Source organism: Nyctereutes procyonoides, unplaced genomic scaffold, assembly GCF_905146905.1.
Source record: "Nyctereutes procyonoides isolate TBG_1078 unplaced genomic scaffold, NYPRO_anot_genome, whole genome shotgun sequence".
Taxonomy (NCBI): Eukaryota; Metazoa; Chordata; class Mammalia; order Carnivora; family Canidae; genus Nyctereutes; species Nyctereutes procyonoides.
Genome location: NW_026575142.1, coordinates 14087242 through 14108523, shown reverse-complemented (window position 1 = coordinate 14108523; position 21282 = coordinate 14087242). Strand labels below are relative to the sequence as shown.

The window sequence follows — 21282 nt, the reverse complement described above, 5'->3', positions numbered from 1 at the left end:
TAAAATTCCCCTGGCTGTTTGGGGTCTTTTCTGATTCCACACAAATCTTAAAATAATTTGTTCTAAGTCTCTGAAGAAAGTCCATGGTATTTTGATAGGGATTGCATTATACGTGTAAATTGCCCTGGGTAACATTGACATTTTCACAATATTAATTCTGCCAATCCATGAGCATGGAATATTTTTCCATCTCTTTGTGTCTTCCTCAATTTCTTTCAGAAGTGTTCTGTAGTTTTTAGGGTATATTTTGAGAACCATTTGAATGGTAAATGGTTCTCCAACCTTTTATTTTCAGGTTGTAGGTGTCCTTCTGTCTAAAATGAGTCTCTTGTAGACAGCAAATAGATGGGTCCTGCTTTTTTATCCAGTCTGAAACCCTGCGCCTTTTGATGGGGTCATTAAGCCCATTCACGTTCAGAGTTACTTGAACTTCTTCTTAAAGGGGAGTTTTAAGAGTCCCCCTTAAAATTTCTTGCAGAGCTGGTTTGGAGGTCACATATTCTTTCAGTTCCTGCCTGTCTTGGAAGCTCTTTATCTCTCCTTCCATTTTGAATGAGAGCCTTGCTGGATAAAGTATTCTTGGTTGCATATTCTTCTCATTTAGGACCCTGAATATATCCTGCCAGCCCTTTCTGGCCTGCCGGTCTCTGTGGAGAGGTCTGCTGTTACCCTAATATTCCTCCCCATGAAAGTCAGGGACTTCTTGTCTCTTGCTGCTTTAAGGATCTTCTCTTTATCTTTGGAATTTGCAAGCTTCACTATTAGATGTCGAGGTGTTGAACGGTTTTTATTGATTTTAGGGGGGGATCTCTCTATTTCCTGGATCTGAATGCCTGTTTCCCTTCCCAGATTGGGAAAGTTTTCAGCTAGGATTTGTTCAAATACATATTCTGGCCCTCTGTCCCTTTCGGCGCCCTCGGGAACCCCAATTAAACGTAGGTTTTTCTTCCTTAGAGTGTCGTTCATTTCCCTTAATCTGTCTTCATGGTTCTTTAATTGTTTATCTCTTTTTTCCTCAGTTTCCCTCTTTGCCATTAACTTGTCTTCTATGTCACTCACTCGTTCTTCCACCTCGTTAACCCTCGTCGTTAGGACTTCTAGTTTGGATTGCATCTCATTCAATTGATTTTTAATTTCTGCCTGATTGGATCTAAATTCTGCAGTCATGAAGTCTCGTGAGTCCTTAATGCTTTTTTCTAGAGCCACCAGTAGCTGTATAATGGTGCTTCTGAATTGGCTTTCTGACATTGAAGTGTAATCCAGATTTTGTAACTCTGTGGGAAAGAGGGCTGTTTCTGATTCTTTCTTTTGAGGTGAGGTTTTCCTTCTAGTCATTTTGCTCAGTGCAGAGTGGCCAAAAACCAGTTGTATTGGAACACGGGGGAGTATCACAGGTCCGTCTAGCTGGTCTTCTGGGGGAGGGGCCTGCTGTGCTGGTTTTCAGGTGTTAGCACTTGGGGGAGCTGCTCTGCCCCTGCCTGCTGCAGGGCTCAGCGGGGGTTGTTTACCCCGTGGGACCCAGGGAGGAACAGCGGCAGTTGCTATGGCAACTCTGGAAGCCTGGATTCAGCCTCCGCAGGAACTACGGGGCTCGGGCTCTTGGCTCTCCGTCCGCAGGGCCTGGAGGCTCCGGGGCGGGGCCGCTGATGTGCTCAGCTCGGGGCAGGAGCGTCCTTGCTGTCCTGGGCCCTCCCGGCCTCTGCCTGTCCCGGGGGAGGCCGGATCCTGGGCTGTGTCCCGGCGCCCTGTGCTCCGGGGCCTGCGCTGTGGGATTCGCGCTCCCGCCCCGCAGCCCCCTCCGCGGAGCCGCCGCCCGAGCCCCTCCGAGCTGCTCCGGGTCCCGCCGTGCGCGCTGCAGCCCTTAGGGAGCTCGGCGCACTCTCCTGCGCTCGCAGGTGTCTGTTAGTGTCCCCGGGAGCCCGAGGGCATCTCCGCTCTCCTGGGTCCTGCTCCAACTCCCTGCGAGCCCCTTTCCGCCTGCCCGGGAAGGTTGGTGCAGCTCCTGCTCCTCCGGGACGGGGCTCTCCTGTCCTGGGGACACTCGCCCCGGCCTCAGCCCGGCTCCTCGCGGGCCCCTCCCCCTCGGAGGCCTTTTGTTCCTTTATTTCTTTTTCCCCGTCTTCCTACCTTGATAGAAGCGGGGACTCTCCTCACTGCAGCGTTCCAGCTGGTCTCTCTTTACATCTCAGGCTGAATTCGTAGATTTTCAGGATGGTTTGAAGGTTATCTAGGTAACTTGGTGGGGACAGGTGATTTGGGGACCCTGCTCTTCCACCATCTTGCCCCTCCCCCCTCATTAGGCTACATTCTCAATATTTATGATAAACTAGTCTCTTACCCTTATTGATATCCAATTATAAATCATAGAACAAAACTACACACAATTGTATAACAATAATAAACTCTCTTAACAATTATCCATTTCTAATTCAGAAGTCAAATTATTAGTAGCCATGAAAGACTGGAGTCATGAAAGAACTCAGGCTAACCAGTTTTTCAGTCCTCTAAAGTATCCATTTCCAGGTTGGAATATGAGTTTAGGGTGAAAAAAGGATAAGATTGAGTACCATTCTTCCAAACTCTCCCTGACCTTGAATGAAGATGGTGTTTCTGGCAACTCCAGATCTTCTGAATAAAAGTGGGAGGCAAGGTAACTCCTGACCTATTTGTAATGAAAATACACTCTCCATGCAATTAAATATGTCACATCTCAGTGTGGACGCAGGCTTATTTTGAAAAATTGTGAATAGATAAATAGCAAACAATCTTGGCAACAAAAAATTTCATAGTAGCTTCCTTTGGTGCTAAAACTTTGTCATGTATAGAAATGTAGGCTTGCATATTTATGTGCAAAACACACCCACTTCTGTCTACCTACATTTAGTTCTGCTCTCTGCCAGTGAGTTTCATTTCCAAGAGATTATGCTAGAATAAGTTGAAGAGGGCTTTGGTTTCTGTGCTTTGAGGTTAGAAGTTTGGTGCTTTGGAACCACCAGAAGTCAGCTGGGTAGGGGATCAGTGGAACAGCCTCTTGGTTGTAGCTCTTGGTGACATGATGTCTCAGATGTGAGACACTAGTATAAACTCACAGCCCTGATCTTCCTTGCTGTTGGTGTGATTAAACGTGCTCTGTTGGGTGTTGCCTGGTTGATGAGAATAATACACTGTTTGAGCAAGAATGGTGTTGTCCTGAGGTGTGGCGTCCTTTTGACTTCCTCCCCCAAATGGAGCATTTCCTGCTTTCCAGCTGAATGATGAGTCATGTGAAGAGACTTGAGGATGTGACACAGGAGATGGGTCAGGCCATAATTATTCTAATGGTATGAATGACAAATCTGCGCATATCCCATCCAGGTAAAGCCGGGATATGCAAGAAGGGCTGGAAATAGCTCATAGCCATACGGCAGCATCTCCCAAGGCTAGTTGTTTAGTGCTTTCAACATCCAAAAGTACCACATCAAAGTAGTAATGTTTACCAGCATTCTCATTGCAAATCTGAACACTCTGAGGCTTATTTCTATTTCTTATTGACTTCTGGTCACTGGAAAGTATTTTTTGAGTTAATTTAGAGTGAAAGATTTGTGAAGTGTTGGTATACCTGAGCTAGACTTATGTATGTACTCTAATAGCAGCGTGTGTCCAGAAGAACCATCATGCAAGAACACTCCCTGGGGTGTGTAAGGAAGATGGCTCATACTGCCTATTAAAGTATGTTCTTCTAGAATATAAGCATTAGCATTTGTTGTCTGTCAAGAGGTACTTATATATATTATTTTGTTTTACCCTAATTATGACTTAATGAGGTAATAATAGTAAAATTAATGATATGCTTAATGCTTACTGTGGGCTTGTCATTATGCTAAGTAGCCATTTGTCTCATCAAATCCGCCTGACAACCCTGGCCAGTAGGGATTACTGTCCCATTTTATAAGCTATAAAACTGAGACTTAGATTGAGGAACTTGTCCAAGGTTAAATGGCTAATAAAGTAAAGGAGTTAGGACTTAAACTAGTCTTGTCTGATTTCAAATGTTGTAATTTGTACCATGTTGTTTGTCTCTCCTACTGTCCTAAGATCAAGACTATTAGCCACAAGCCAGCCAGCCAACCAACCAAACAAGCCAATGACCAAATAAGCAAGCAAAAACAAACAACAACAACAACAAAAACCCAGTTTCAACCTCCTTTAATGGAATATATGTGAGAAAAATGCTTATATTCCATTGGAGAGCAGTAGCCCAAATATAGTGTACTATTCTCACTGACAGTGAGAAGAAAATGGAATCTGTAACACTGAGTTAAATTCAACAAACATAAAGCGCCTACTGTGTTGGTCGTGTTTCTTATGAGACCCTGAGATGAAAAATCAAGAGATGCTTAAGAAGAGAACATCCTCTTAAATAAGAAAGCTACTGTTCTTATTTTATCCCCTCCTGCTATTACATATCATTTCCTACAAGAAATGGCCTGTTGGAGGATATTCCCTCTAGTTTCCTGAGAGCTGAGACATGATTTTTATTCTGTATATGTCATGATGTGAAAGAACATCCTCCTAAAAAATGACTTCGCCATTTCAGTCTAAGCGCACTTAAGAGAGAGAGTCATGTTAATGGCCTACCATACTAAGATGATCATATAGTCCAGCCTCTAAATGTGCTGGGAATCTGGGTGAAGGGTAATCTACCATTTCTGACCTTTGCTTTCCCTGCAACTTGTTTTCTGTTGTGATTGACTTAGAGAAAATGAAGTACGATGTATTTTATGAGCTTTCGGATGTTTATGACCAAAAATAAAGAAGAATCCAGAGACAGTTTTGTCTAAGGAACTCTCATGTGGAGTATAAAGTGCATATGTTAAATAAATGTAAGATCTTTCTAAGCATACCAGTGATGAAAAGTTTAACTCCTTTTACCACGTAAGTATAATTTTTATTGTAGGAGCTCTCTTGGTCTAGAGGTGATTCCAGGGGACTTTGTATATACGTTTTTGATAAAATTTGAAGATATTGTGCACACCAAACACTTTTGCTGCCCTATGCATTCTGTTTATGCATGTGCAAATTTTTTAAAAAAAGACTTATTTATTTATTCATGAGAGACAGAGAGAGAGAGAGAGAGAGAGAGAGAGAGAGGCAGAGACATAGGCAGAGGGAGAAGCAGGCTCTTTGCAGGAGCCCAATATGGGACTCGATCCTGGATCCCAGAATCACGATCTGAGCCAGAGGCAGACACTCAACCACTGAGCCCCCCAGGTGTCCCCACATGTGCAAATTTATCTAAAGTCCAGAATGGTATGGCACATACACAGTACACCAAACAGTCATGGGAGAGGTCAAGAGGAAGAATTACATGAACCATGTATTGGAGAAAATCAAACTTCATTTACTTGTACCATATGTTGTTCTTTACTACTTATATATTTTTTTCTTAAGAGCCACAAATTATGCCATTTTCCAAATATGGGCAAAAATAAGATTGTCTCCTTATCCTTCCCCTTTTCCCCAAATAGAAAACAGCCCCCTCCTAATGTAGGTTTTCATGTCCCCAACTCCAAATTATTGGCAACAAACTGAGGATCCCCATTTATACCTCTATTGTTCATGAAAGAAATATATTGTGGAAATAATTATGGTGAGTTAAAAAGAAATTCAGTTTCCTTATAAAGCCAGTCTTTTCCACCATCTTAAGCCTTAAGAAGAAACTTCCACTTATTCATCCATAGAATATTTACTGAGTAGTTAGTAGGGACACATCATCATTCAAATGACATCCAAAAACTATAATACATGTGCCTTGGGCTCAAGGAGATGACTAATTCAAGAGATAAGTCACATATGTATGAAAATTATAATTACTATAAAAATTAAAAGTACTCAGATTAGGGGGGAAATTGTTCACAGAATGATGAAATGATCTATGTCTTACTTCCCATCCTCATAAGTGCTGAATAACTGTTTTCTTTCTAGTACTTTGTCTTGTGTTTCATCTGTAATTTAAAGCCTAAGTAAAATCTTACTTCCTCCATTGAAAACTTTGAGCATGAGGAGAATTATGGTCAGATTATCCTTGGGTCTAAATTACTCATTATGTGTCTTCCTTTCCATTAAGCATTTGTGTTTGCTTGCTTTTTGGTTGTCATAAACTTTATTCATGTGAGAACTGGTTTAGAGATTCTGAGCACGAATGTAGCTACTTACACATCTTTAAAGAAAGATTTTCCTCTAGAGGAAAAAAGCTATTCTCTTAACTGAGCATGCAATTCTGGAAGGAAAAGGAGCAAGTAAGTGTACATCCACCGGGCAGGACATATCGGCCAAATCAACCTGGTTCTCCTACACATTCATTGTACCCACTTGGCGGTCACTTGTTCTTTGGTCCTCTGGGCCTTTCTCTTCATTTTTGATACTTTTACTATCACTTTACTTCCTAGCATTATGTGCAGGATTGGGGTGGACTACTCAGTAGTGGTCAAGTCTTAAAGGACTGAGTAGAATGTCCGTAGCCAATGACTGTCACATTGTGGGCACTCAATTTATGTTTACGAAATAAACATTTATAAATACTTAGATGTAGATTTTAACCAAATTTAATATTATAGTTCTTTTATAGGGAGGAAAATCCAATGGAAAACCACCAAGTGAAGTAGACCTTTTCTTCCTCTCGAGGCCATTTCTCAGGAAAACTATCTTGAGATGCCTTGGTAGCTCTTTTGCATCCTCCTGTTTTCATTGTTAAGAGGTCTAGAAGCAGCTCCAGAGATCTTAGAAGGATTTCCTAAGGCCATCATGTAAGGCAGTGGCACAGCCAGACCAGCCTTGATATTTCCTCACTGCTGGCCCACCTCCCGTCCCTTTAGCAGTTAAAAGCACAGGCGTTAAGGTAAAGCTTTGGATTAACTGTGTTTCCAAAACTATTTTGAGAATCTGATGAGAGTCATAGACCCTCCCTCTCCTTAGATAAATGTATACATATAAAACTTTATATAATTTCAGGCATGAACTTCATGAATCTTATCCAGTGACAACCATCTAAGTAGACTTCATGATCCCCATTTTAAGATCCCCTGATACAGATGGCATTTGACAGGAAACATTCTATTTCTAAATTCTCCTATACTCTAATTACACTTGAGTAATTACAAGACCATACAGTGTAGATAGTACCACTTCTCAAAATGCCCATTTAGAATTTAATTATTAACGAGGGAACAATTCCCAAAGCAGACATCCAAATCTACATGTTGCTGAAAACACACACACACACACACACACACACACACTCCTAAACATAAACTATTAATTTAAAAAGCATCTACTTTACTCAAATAAAGGCAGTTTAATGACTTGAATTTTTGGATTTCCTATAACTACCTAATTCTCCATTTAAAAATTTTTATTGTCCCTCTCTTTCTGTTATTTTTTTATATTCATCACCTGTCATAATGTGTGTCATTTGTTAGGTACCTACTCTGGGGGCTAGAGAATTAGTTATGAAGCAAGTATAGATAGACCATCTGTGATGTGTAAGGTATTCTGAGAGATGATGAAAATGGGTTCCTCAGAAGATTACAGGCATGGTCTTTTTTCTCAATAAGATTATGATAGGTCTTAGGTTTTTACTGAATGTGCTATGCAAACTTCAAGTGAGAGAGACATAGACAAAAATCACTTTTAGGTGAGGTTAACAACATGAAGGAGGTGAGGGATCTGTACTGGGCTTTGGATGTAAATGGGACTTGAGAAGGGCAAAAAGAAGGGGATGGTATTTTAGTGGATTCCAGTAATCTATTGCTACATAACAAACTACCCTAAAATTAGTCACTTAAAACAACCACACTCTTTTTTTTATTATTTAAATTCAATTTAGTTAACATATAGTGTATTATTAGTTTCAGGGGTAGAATTTAGTGGATTCATCAGTTACATAGAACACCCAGTGCTCATTACATCAAGTGCCCTCCTTAATGTGCACCAACCAATTATCCCATCTCCCTGTCCACCTCCCCTCCAGCAACCCTCAGTATGTTTTCTAGAATTAAGAGTCTCTTATGGTTTGCCTCCCTCTCTGTTTTTTATCTTATTTTTTTCCTTCCCTTCCCTTATGTTCATTTGTTTTGTTTCTTAAATTCCACATGTGAGTGAGATCATATGATATTTGTCTTTCTCTGACTGGCTTATTTTACTTTGCATAATACCCTTTCATTCCATCCACATCATTGTAAATGGCAAAATTTCATTCTTTTTGATGGCTGATGCAGAGAAAGGGGAACTCTCTTACACTGTTGGTGGGAATGCAAACTGGTGCAGCCACTGTGGAAAATATGGAGTTTCCTCAAAAAGTTGAAAATAGAACTACACTAGGACCCAGCAATTGCACTACTAGGCATTTATACAAAGGATACAAAAATAATGATTCAAAGGGCCACATGCACCCCAAGGTTTATAGCAGCAATGTCCACAATAGCCAAAATATGAAGAGAGGCCAGATGCCTATTGGCAGATGAATGGATAAAAAGATGTGATATATAAAACAACCACACTCTTTTGTTTTGCTCACAAATGTGCAATATGGATAGGGCAATGCAGTAGGTAGGAATGGGAGAGAGCAGCTTATCTCTGTTCCACTTGGGATCCTTTGGGGACAACCTAGAGTATAGCTAGGGGCTGAAATCAGCTGAAGGCTCACTGCTGGCAAGTCTATCAGTTGATGGTGGCTGTCAGCTGGGGCCAGCTAGAGCTAGTGGCCAGAACACCTACATGTGGCCTTTACACATGGCTGCTTGACTTCCTCCCAGCAAGGAGACTGGGTAACAGGAGCCAATGTCCTGAGAGAAACAGGCAGAAGGTCCTTCAGTTTTATGATCTACCTTGTAAGTCATCCACATTGCCACTTTGATCATCTTCACAGGTACATTTGGATTCAAGGAGAGGGAACATGGTCCTAACCTTTAACTCCTTAAAGTCAAAGTAAGAAGAACATATGGGGTGGGAGATATGGTTGTGGTTCTTCTGCCAAACACAGTCTGGAAAACACACAGGCCATGGAGTTACATCAGTGAGGTTATAGAGGTGGTGAAGTTAAAGGTGCTAGGGAATCAGTTTGGGTGGAGCAGAGATTTTGTGCGTAGGAGCCTGGGAAAACATAGGAATCTAAGCCAAAGAATCTGGGCTTGGATTTTTGACACCAACGAGTCTTTGGAGTTTTTGCTAAAGTTTTTGTGATCATAGTGACAATTAATGAAAATTATATGGCTATAGAATGCTCCCTAGTATGAAGGGGAGGTTGAAAGTAGCACAGTAACTGGACATTTATCACCACAGTTTAGAAATGCTGTGATAAGGCCATGCCTAGGGTGAGTATAGTCTAGAAAAATGGGACAGGTAAAAGAGATGTTGCCAGGGAATACAGGATGTTAAAAATAATTGGATAAGAGTAGTAAAGAAAAAGGGATAATGTCACTCTTTAGAGCTAAGTAGAAATATAGACTCTATTCTTTTTTTTTTTAAGATTTTATTTATTTGTTCATGGGAGACACAGAGAGAGAGACAGAGACATAGGCAGAGGGAGAAGCAGGCTCTCTGCAGGGAGCCTGGTGTAGGACTCTATCCCAGGACCCCGGGATCACACCCTGAGCTGAAGGCAGACGTTCAACCACTGAGCCACCCAGGCATCCCTGTAGACTGTATTCTTGAGGACATGAGGATATTTATAATCCCTATCCCATTTGTGAATATTCATATTCATATATTTCATTGCACTCATTTTGATTTTGAATTTGTGGTTGATTTTGAGACCATGGCCCTGAATTCCCATTTATAGAAGAGAAAATTAACTCATTACCCAAATGTCCTGTACTAGAATCTCATCTCAGAAAGGGCCAATCTGTGAAGGCCTTCTCTGTGACCACCAACTAAATCTTAAAATCTATGCACATTTAATATTTACAGAAATAGATCTTGTTCTGACACCAGGTGGCTGGCTAGCTTATATCCAACAGCTGCTGGTACTTTTGCCATTAAATTGTTAATTGTTTTAAGGATGGGTTTGTGTAGTATTTGTGTTATTTGCCTTACACATAGAAGAAGCTTGATCTTTGAGGTTGAATGCAATTGATACATATGTAAGGCAAAAACCCTTCTTGTACATACAAGTTAGGCTGTATTTTGGTTGGTCAGTACACTGCCCCGTTAAGTCTACATGCTCCATCTTGTCCAGCATTTGGGGAGACTTGGAGCAGGCACAGTCTCCCAAGAGCAGAGGAGCTATAGCCTCACCCTGTCCTCTCTTGGAAATCTCATCTCAACATCCTAAACAGAGGTTATGAGACCTGGGGCAGAGGCCGGGGTTCAGTCTCTAATGCCTGTTGGTAGTTTTCAGATGCCACACTGAAGAAAGGCCTGGAATATAAGGATGTACTTCCATCTCAGGTTTTTCTACTGTGAAGGCAGTCTCTGCTTTTCACGGAGAGAAAATTACTTCTGGACTTCTCACCTCCTCTTATTTGCCTCCTTCCTTTCCTACACCCTGTGGTGAATCAGCTGTATGCTCTCAAGCATGAGATTCAATTACTTTTATTGTTAGGCTTGGCTATGATTGTCTTTAATAGTCAGAAAATTATCCAGCATCTAAAAAGCACAATTAAAAAATTCAGCCACAGTGTGTCCCTGTGAGTTTTGGCTGGCAGCGAAGAAGTAATTCTTCTGAGGAGTTCTTATAGACATTTGGCGTTTAGTACTTGCTCTCCAAATTTTATTTCACGAATGGAAGCCTGAGGTGTTTTTTTTTTCACCCCATTCAATTGCAGACATATTTTAACCAATCTCAAAATGAAAATATCAGTTTAATGTCATCTTTGAGGTAGAAAATATTTTGTAGCTGATAATCCTTACTTTCTACGTACACCACCGATCATATGAATACTACTAAACATGTTCAGACCCTGGTTCGAGCTCTAAATAAATTGGCATCCTTGGGAAACTTACTTAATTCATAAGGAACTTCTCTTCTTATTGGGAAGAAAGAAAGACCATTTTAACCAGCCTTATAGGTAGTCTGATAGGAATACTAGTGCAGATGATACTGGTGAACAAAGTACTCTAAAAATCATTGTGGATGCTAATTGCTTAGGGTATTTGCAGTAGGGATCATGTGGAAGACATTCTAGGCCAGGCTGGAGCTGCTTTGGATTATATGGGAACAGGGAGTCTTAGAGCTTTATGGACCTAAAGAATTTCTGATGAACAGCCAGTGTTTCATAATATGCCATAGCTGAATCTGTGACAGGAGAAATCATTGCCTCTTACACTTTCAGGGAGCAGGAAGCCATGGTAGCAACATTTAATGAATGGCCTGAAAGCTCAGGAATATCCCTGTGTGTTGTTTTGAATGATGCCAACCAGTTTCAAGTGGGCAGGATTAACACGCAAGCCAAGCCCAGATTTTTTAAAATTAATATCTGATGTTTGCTAATCAGAGGAAAGGTAATAGAATACAGCAAACAAATTTCTTAGAGCTATGTTGTCACCTGGACTAAGATATCCTGCCATGAGATGGCTAGGGACAGCTGCTGGCCCCTCCGTAGCTACCAGGGATTTGGCAGATGAAAGGGAAATGTGAAATGTGAAAACATTCCTCAGACATGGCCACAACTTTTGGTAAAATGCATAAATATAAAACTGACCATTTTAGCTGTTAAAAGTGTATGATTCAGTGGCATTGAGTAAATTCGTAATGTTTTGAAACCATTACCACTGTCTCATTTCAGAACTTTTTCATCACCCCATAAGGAAATCATATGCCCATTTAGCAGTTACTCCCCACTCCCCGCCGCCTTCCAGCCCTGGCAACAACTGAGGAGGTTCTTTAGGAAGGACCCAGAGGTTGGGAATTAAGAGGTGGGGGTTCTTTTCAACTCTGAGTTCTTGTCTTTGTGTTCTCCAACAATTGTGTTAGCAATCACCTCATAGTAGTATGATGGCAAACCTATAATTTATGACTCCCTTTGCAAAACTTTTAAATCAACTGTAGTGAGATGTATTTATATATCATAAAATTCACTATTTCAAATGTATAATTCAAAGAGAATCTTTACAAGGTGGTACAACTATCACCACAGTCTAGTTTTAGAACAGTTTCATCCTCCTGCTTAGATCCCTCATGGTTGTTTATAGTTAATCATATCCCACCCCATTCCTGGGCAATCACTGATCTACTTTCTCTGTAAATTTCCCTTTCCTGGACATTTCTTATCAATGTCAATCATGTGATATGTGGTCTCCATTTCTGGCTCCTTTCACTGAATATCATGTTTCTGAAATCCATCCATGGCGCAGTATTATGTCAGTTCTTTTTTTTTTTTTCCCATTGCAGTATTCCATTGATTGGATGTACCACATTTTATCTACCCATTCACTTACAAACATTTTATGGATCCAGCATACTCCCTTTGCACAATTCTGCTACTCTGTGCAAACATTTTAGAGGAGGTTTCTTGTCTGCAAATTCTACAGGGTTATATTGTTGAATGTCCTCTAATGTGTTCACTCACTAAGGTTCTGTCCAGCAAAAGTCCCCGGGGCAGATCCAAATTCTTAGATCATTCATTTATTCAGCAAATATATGTTGAGACCTCACAGCATCCCATGCTCTGTGCTAGACACAAGGGTATGTTCCAGCACTCTTGGAATTTCTGCTCTAATTCGAGAGACAAAGCCCTCTCCATACCATGCACAGCCCCTCTTCTGGTGGGTCAAAGGAGTAGGTACATTCTATTGGGACCAATGTTTGGTCACAGGCAGCTTTCTCTGCTTCCTCCCTTGAACTTCTCACTCCTCAAATACATGGGAGCATCCTCTATGGTGCTTCCATTTCATCCTGACTTTCCAGCACATTTTGTTTGATGTGTCTTCTATCTCTGGAACATGAACAACCTGAGGATAGAATGGGGGGGGGTCTCTGTATATGCCTTGTGCATATAAATGAATGATGACTGAATGACTCTTACTGATGAATGCATGAAGGAATGAAGGAGCAAATAGAAGAATTAGGGACACACTGGTCTCTTCAGATCTCCTGACTTCTAGACATACTTACTCCCTCTCTAGTTAGAATCAGCAGTTCATGGTTGCTTCTCCAGAGTGAAGGCATGAGTGCATAAGAGAAAGTACAATAATCTGAAATTCTCTCCACTCTTTAGCATACAGGCTTGACATAAACTTCTAATCACTGTCATTGATACTTTAATAGTATCCCGAGCATCATTCTCCAGGCAGATTATTTAGGGAAACAATATGAAAATGGTCTTGCACGGCAGGGTGACTGGGCCCAGATGCCAAAGGTAGTGACTTAGAATGGCATCTCCAGCCTGTCTTCAGGCCCCTCCCTGCTCTGTTCTGCCACCACCCGGCTCACGCTCTTAGCTTCCACCTTGACTCCTGCCCTGGGTCATCCTGCCTGACCAGAAAGCCAAGAGCGAAGGGGACAAGACACTCCTGTGTATTCCTGTGGGACACTGGGCTGAAGGCGGAAGAGGGAAGATCCAGGAGCTGCACCAGGCAACGTGTTTCATGTGGAGAAGAAAACAGGTGGTTCTGAGAGGGCTATACTGCTTGCCAGTTCTGGTGGCTGGGTCTGATCAGAGTCCTATTAAAATTACTGGGATAACACATTAAAAAGGGAAGAGACATGGAGATGCCTAGTCTTGGCGATTACTTAAGGTTACTTGAAGCTTTCAAAATAGACTATACTTATTTTTAAGATTGTGTTATTTTGTAGAACAAACATTATCTACTGTTATCTACTTTAATAGGACTGTGTTTTAGCCTTATCCATTTCGGGATAACTTTGGAGATGTTCCTTTATTTCCATGGTCATTGGTTTGGTCCATCATACAAATGTACTTCATGGCTGGAGGCCATCAAACTACTGGGGAGGGTCTGCTGTGAGCTACCATGTCCCTCCACCTATTACAGAAGGGCTCTTTATCCCTGGATGGATCATAGCCTGCTGGGTCCCATTTTTTTTATTGGCAAGGAAAGATTGAGATACTGATTGGAGAGAAATTACCTTGGGTTTAGGTTGATTCTATTTTTGCTTAGCATCTCTACCTTCTAAAATGTGCTCATGCTCGAGGCACCTCAAATACATTTTGTCAATTCTAAATTCATATACAGAGATACTTCTCTCTGAGCCAGCTCCAATGAAAATGTAGTGACACCTGGTACTAATCTTGTGAATCAAAAGTCAGAGTGTACATTCTTTTTTTTTTTTTTTACCTTCTTGACACTTTGCTTTTAATTCACACTGGATCCTTTCTGTTCAGTTAGTAATTTCATTTTAAGTATAGAAATCAAGTTTAATTAAAGCTTTCTTGCCATTTAAAATAATAATTTGTTTATTTAGCATTCTTAATTACCTTGAGTAAATTGCCTATAGAGGCTCACCTAATTCATTTGTTTGTTCAAATTATTACTGTCATTTGCATATTTTGAAAGACACCACTTTAATGAAACACTGGGGTGAAGTCAGGGCAGATGATACTTTCTGTGGCAAATACTAAGGCAATGGTCTTTCTGCTCTAGTCTGTTTGTTCAGCTGGAAGGTTTGTATCATCCTACTGAGTTTTCACAAAAGATCAAGGTTTTAAAAAGCTTCAGTATTGGAAAATCATTAATGATGAAATGTCTGGGGTTGGGGGTGGCGATATAATAAATGTGAGCAGCATTCAAGTCCAGCCAGGAACTGCCACTTATGCATCCCCCTTTAGCTTCCTATAATGAATGCAAGGATGCCTCTCCTTAACCCCAAGGTATGTTCTTGCAGACTTGAGAGTATATATAACATCTCTAATGCATTCGAGGAACTTGAGATAATTTGTTCAAAGGGTTTCTGTTGATGGTGAAAAAAATGTGATGTTGAATGAAGGCAACAATTTTATTCTGAGATTATTATAACCATTTATCAGCGTTAATAAACAACCACCTATAGAAGAGGAGTTTCGAAAACTTCTACTGATAAATAGAAAAGGATGATTTTTTATTTGCTTATCAATTACATTAAGTTTTAATTAAGTATGAGCCTTCGCTTATAACCTTTGGAGTGCTATTTTGACTATTCTTTGGGAGCTTTACTTTTTTTTTAGCATGGAGGAATGAGAGATTTCTTCATAGTTCTGGACAAGTTTGCAGGATAATCTGATTGAATCAGTTTCTGATTTATAGATTTTAAGTAAATCCCAAGCCTCCTAAACTTTAGAAAGTGATTCATAGTTCCCACTGTTAAAAAAAAACAACAACAAAACAATTTGATAGAGTATAATACAACACATTGCATTAATTTAAGTATCTCCAGGTTTCCTATTGCCTATAACCAAAATGTGGAAAACATTCTAACAAGAGCCCTTCATTAGTGTTAGTTATATACTAAAAGCATCTCTGAATGATGTGGCCAGAAGGCATATCTCAAATAGGAAACATTGTCTCTTTTGTACTAATGGATTATTTGTAGAGAAAGTGCATATGCATCTTATGGAACACTAGTAATGAAAGTAAATGAATAACAGAGCCAGTTTTTGATGTTTGCACTCCAATTCAAAGGTCTATGATAAAGGCAGGAAGATCGCTCTTTCTGAGCCTGGTTGAGCCTGCATCCTTCTTTTCTCTCTTTGTTCATGAAGGCACAGCCCCTGGTCTGGCATTAATAAGACATGCACTTTTAGACCCACCTTCTGTTTTAACAGAAAGGATGCTATCCTGATGCTCAAGAGTCCTGCTGTGGTGACTTAGTAACCCTATGACCTTGGGCAAGTTACTTCCCTGGACTTGTTTCCTCACACAGCAAGTGGATGTCTGTAGATGAATTAGACATTTTTTTAAGGTCATTCTAATTAAAATTCTGTGTTTTCAGTGGTAATGGATTATCTCTGATCCATAGTCCTACCTAGGTCTCCTTGCATCCAGGTATGGGAGGTGGGGAAGCCAATTCCTGGAATCCAGGTGGAGTGAGAAGGTATGAATTAGAATGAAGCAAGGTTGGCTCATAGGGGCCTCAAGTCCACTGCCTTATCATGCTCTCAGTTCTGATGAGCCCACCTGTACCCACATACTGACCCTTTGACCTCACCTGGGTTTGTAACTCTCCTCATTCCCCATATGGGGCAGAGGGAGATGGGGATGCTGGGAAGGATCTTAGAGATACAAATATCTGGAATATGCTCTTGATGTCTAAAATAAAACTCTACTTCTGTTTAAAGAACACAAAAGAAGAATTCTTTTCCTCTTGTTTGATGTAGAAAACAAGAGGACTCTAAACATTGTGACTTGTAAGTGTTGGTGTGTTTTTTGCATTAGTAAAGGATTTTATTGTATTTTTTAAGTTGCAAAGTACAAATATCAATAATACTATTAAAAATCCGAACCATATACAAAAGATATGAGGTAAAAAAAATGAAAGTCCTTTCTACTTACACTATGGAGGGCTATTCACTATTAACACTTCTATTTGGATATTTCCCAGACATTCTCCTATGCACATATTAATGCATTTAACATATATGCCTATCTTTTTGCCTTAAAAATGGAATTATACTGTAAATACAATTATGCCAACTACCTTTTTTGTACTTAAACGTCTTACATAGATATTCTGCTGTGAGAATACTTATAGATCACAACAAGGTATGTGTTCATTAAAAACAGTTGGACTTGTTTGTATAATTATGTAGACATAATAAATCACATATAAAAGCAGTAACTCTGTAGGCAGTGTCAAACTATAACATACTTCATCTTTCTATTTCAGGGATGTTAGTGAGACTTAGCCATTCCCTAGGCAGTGTGGTGTTACCTGCCCTGAACTTCTTCATAACCTGGTTCCCAGAATGAAGATAACCTTAAAGTAGCTCTCTATTAGCTATTCTGATAAATAAATATATACTCAGTGTCAATAAGCTAATATGTAACACTTCCAGATTTTATATTTAGATATATGCATTTTTAAATTTTGCTTAATGCTTATGCAGTGCTCATCATGTGTCAGGCACAATTCTAAACACATTTCAAATTTAAACTCATTTGATTCTTATAACAACTGTATGAAATAGGTACCATTATCCCATTTTAGTTTCTTTGTGATTTTTCTATCTAAACAATTATATTATCTGCAGAAAATGGGAGTCTTATTTCTTTCTCTCTAACCTTTATGCCTGTTATTGGTCTTTCCTGCTTTGTACTGGTTAGGACCTCCAGCACCAGGTGAATAGAATTGGTGAGAGTAGACATCCTTTTCTTGTTACTGGTCTTGGAAAAGCATTCAACATATCACCATTAAATAAGATTATAACAGCAGATTGAGGAAATCACCCTTCCCATTTTTTAATTTTCTGAGAGTTTTGATCATGAATTGGTATTGAATTTTGTCAGATGCTTTTCTGAGCATATTGAAATTCTATATGGTTTTTCTCTTTTATTCTGGTAATACGTCTATTATAATAATTGATTTTTAAATGTTAAAACTGAGTTACATTCCTAAGATAAACCCTCCTTGGTCATGATGTAAAACAGGATGATTATCTTAAAAAAAATTTTATTTATTTGACACAGAGAGAGAAAGCACAAACAAGAGGAGTGGCAGGGAGAGGGAGCCTGAAGGAGGACTTGATCCCAGGACCCTAGAATCATGACCTGAGATGAAAGCAAATGCTTAACTGACTGAGACACCCAGGCGCCCCAGAATGATTATCTTTGTATATTATGAGATTTTATTTGGTAATATTTGTTAAGGAATTTTTCTGTCTATATTCACAGATACTGAGCTGTAATTTCCTTTTCTCATAGTATCTTTGTCAGATTTGGTGTCAGAATTATGCTGGCCTCATAAAATGGGTTGAGGAAGCTTCCATCATGCTCCATTTTTTGAAAAAAAGTTTGCATAAGATTAATATTATATTTTCCTTAAATGTTTGAAATGATTTGTCTTGGAGTTTTTTTATGGGGAGGATTTTGATAATGCATTCAGTTATTTTAAGAGAGATTGAGCTATTAAAACTTATAAATAATAGTGAAAGGGAATAGAAGGGAAGGAAGAAGAAATGGGTAGGAAATATCAGAAAGGAAGACAGAACATAAAGACTCCTAACTCTGGGAAATGAACTAGGGGTGGTGGAAGGGGAGGAGGGTGGGGGGTGGGGGTGAATGGGTGATGGGCACTGAGGGGGGCACTTGACGGGATGAGCACTGGGTGTTATTCTGTATGTTGGCAAATTGAACACCAATAAAAAATAAATTTATTATTAAAAATACTGTTGACAACAATAACAATAAAGTCTTAGTTCTATAATGAAAAAAATAAAATAAAACTTATAATTTTATCTTGTGTTGATTTTTGTAAATTCTGTTTTTCAAGAAATTTGTCCATTTTGTGACACCTGGGTGGCTCAGCGGTTGAGCATCCACCTTTGGCTCAGGCCGTGATCCCAGGGTCCTGGGAGTGAGTCCCACATCAGGCTCCCTGAGAGAGGAGCCTGCTTCTCCCTCTGCCTATGCCTCTGCCTCTCTCTCTCTCTGTCTCTCATGAAATAAATAAAATCTTTTAAAAAAATGTTTTTCCATTTTATCTAAGTTTCCAGGTTTGTTGACACAAAGTTGTTTATTAGAGTTATTTATTATCCCCTTCAATATATTCAGATTTCTAAAGATTTCTTTTTCGTTCTTGATACTGGTAATTTTTATTCATTCATTTTAATTTTTCTTGATCAGTCTATCTAGGAATTTGTGAAATTTGTTGATCTTGTAAAGAACGAACTTTTGGTTTTCTTTTTTCCCCTCTATTGTATCTGTTTTCTTTTTCATTGATCTATGCTCTTTTTAAAAAGGTTTTATTTATTTATTCATGAGAGACCCACAGAGGCAGAAACATAGACAGAGCGAGAAGCAGGCTCCCTCTGGGGAGCCTGATGCAGGACTTGATCCTGGGACCCCAGGATCACGACCTGAGCCAAAGGCAGCTGCTCAACCACTGAGCCAGCCAGGTGTCCCAAAGCTATGCTCTTTTTAAAGAATCATTATTTCCTTCCATTTCCTTCAGATTTAATTTGCTCTTTTGTCTATCTTCTCAGGTAGAAGGAAGCTTGAGTCACTGCTTTTATACCTTTATCCTTTTCTACTATAAACATTTATATCTATAAATTTCCCTCTAATTACTTGACTATGGCACACAAATTTTGATATATTGCATTTTCATTACTCTTTACTTTGAAGTACTTTCCCTGTGATTTCTCCTTTGGTTCACAAGTTTTTTAGAAGTGTGTTCTCCATTTCCAAGTATTTGGGGTTTTCTAGTTATTAATTGTTACTATTTTTAGTTTAATTGAATTATGGTCAGAAAACATTTCGTAAAATTTCAGTCATTTGTAATTTATTGAGACTGTTTATAGCACACTAAATTGTCTGTATTGGTGAATGTACCATGTACACTTGAAAACATTGTGTGTTTTGCAGTTGTTGGGTGCAGTGTTCTATAAATGTCAATTAGGTTAGTATGGTTGATAGTGATATTCAGGCCTTCAGTGTTCTCACTGGTTATTTTTGTTTTATTTTGTTTTGTTCTATTGGTTACTGAGCAAACAGTCTTAAAAATCTCCAGCTATGATTTTGGATTTGTCTATTCAGTAATTCTGTCAATTTTGTTTCAAAATGTTGTATTATTAGATGCATATCCATTTATTATTTTTTTACTTCTTTCAGGTGAATTGCCCTTTTATCATTATTAAGTGTCTCTCTTTATGTCTAGTAATACTCTTTGCCTTAAAATCTAGTTCATATGATATTCATATTGTCATTCCAGCTTTCTTATGCTTTCTCTTTTTCCATGCTTTTATTTTCATACTATTTGTTCCATTTATTTAAGGGATATAGAGAACACAAAGATGAGTTTTAATTTTTTATGCATTCTGGCAATTTCCATTTTTAATTGGAATGTTTAGTCTGTTTACATTTAATATAATTATTTATAAGTTTGGATTTAATTTACCAGTTTGCTCTTTCTTTCCCCTTCATCCCATATACTTCTTTGTTCCTCTCTCTTCCTTTCCTGCCTTATTTTGGATTAATTGAATATTTTTTAGAACTCTGCATTGGTTTGGTCCTTCAGGAAGCAGGTGCCAAGATGAAGTTATAAGTGCAAGATAAAGAGGAGAGAGAGCAGGCATCTGACATCTGTGAAAGGAGGGAGCAAGAAAAGAGGAAAGGTTTTTTAAAAAGCCTCCCAACTGCACTCTGATTTTGGGAAAGTCTCTGCAAGCCTGATGGAAGATTTTAGTCAAAGATTGCTGATAGTTGAGTGTTGCAATGGGCAAAATCAGCCAAGTGCGCATATCCCTGTTGTGTTTACTCATTGGCTAATTGTGAAGAATATAGCTTTGATTCACTCACAGTGGAACCCAAAGGTGCTGCCTTTGGATGTTGTCAGCTAGCTAACTGCACTCCTCACAGCTGATTGGCAAGTTTCTTCTAGAAGGGAGATCCAAGTGAGGCACCTTCATGGCTGCCATAAATTCTGTTTTCATTTTTCTATTGGCTTTTTAATTGGCTCTCTTTGCATTAGTTTTTAGTGGTTGCTGTAGAGATTACCATACATATTTTTAGCTTTTCACATTCTACTTAGAGGTTATATTGTACTGCTTCGTGTCAAGCATTGGAACATTGCAACAGCATAGTTTCATCTACCGGCCTGTTGTTGTCATGTATTTATATTACGTCTATTTAAGTTATAAGCTCTACAATATAGTGTTGTAATTAAAAAATAATAATTGTATTTTAAAGAATTTCAAAGGAGTGTGTGTGTTTCATACTTACTCACATGTTTACCATTTACCATTTTCAGTGATCTTCATTCCTTTCTGTAGACACAAATAACCATTTGTGGAATTTATTTTTGTCCCATAGAATTTTCTTCAACCTTTCAAGTAGTGTAGATCTGCTGGCAATTAACTCTTTTGGGTTTTGTTTCTCTGAAAATGTCTTCATTTAGCATTCATTGCCTAAGAATATGTTTGCCAGATATAGAATTCTAGCTTGACCGTTATTGCTTCTTTTGGCATTATAAAGATGTCATTCTTCTGTGGCCTAGCCTACATTACTTTTGATGAAAAATTAGTATAGTTTTATCCTGTGTATAATATGCCACTTTCCCCTGGTTGCTTTTAAGTTTTTCTCTGTCTTTGAATTTTAGCTGTCTGAATATGTGCCCTGGCATGGATTTATATTTTGTTTTGTTTTTATTTATCCTGT

At 39.1% G+C, this 21282-nt stretch overlaps 1 protein-coding gene across 16 annotated transcripts in view; it reads left to right on the top strand.

Annotated features, from left to right (window-relative positions):
• Positions 1-21282, top strand: part of RAPGEF4 (Rap guanine nucleotide exchange factor 4) — a 282236-nt gene that overhangs the window by 87347 nt on the left and 173607 nt on the right. The window contains exons 1-2 of one of the 16 annotated variants that reach the window (XM_055308185.1): positions 13466-13581; positions 15939-16003. The exons of 10 other annotated variants lie outside the window; for them this stretch is intronic. In XM_055308185.1, coding sequence (XP_055164160.1) covers positions 13564-13581; positions 15939-16003 — 83 coding nt within the window. In that variant the 5' untranslated portion in view covers positions 13466-13563. Of the gene's footprint in view, positions 1-13464; positions 13585-13705; positions 13714-15938; positions 16004-21282 lie in introns of those variants that run through there. 5 more of the 16 variants (XM_055308190.1, XM_055308194.1, XM_055308191.1 and 2 more) reach the window with 5 other exon arrangements.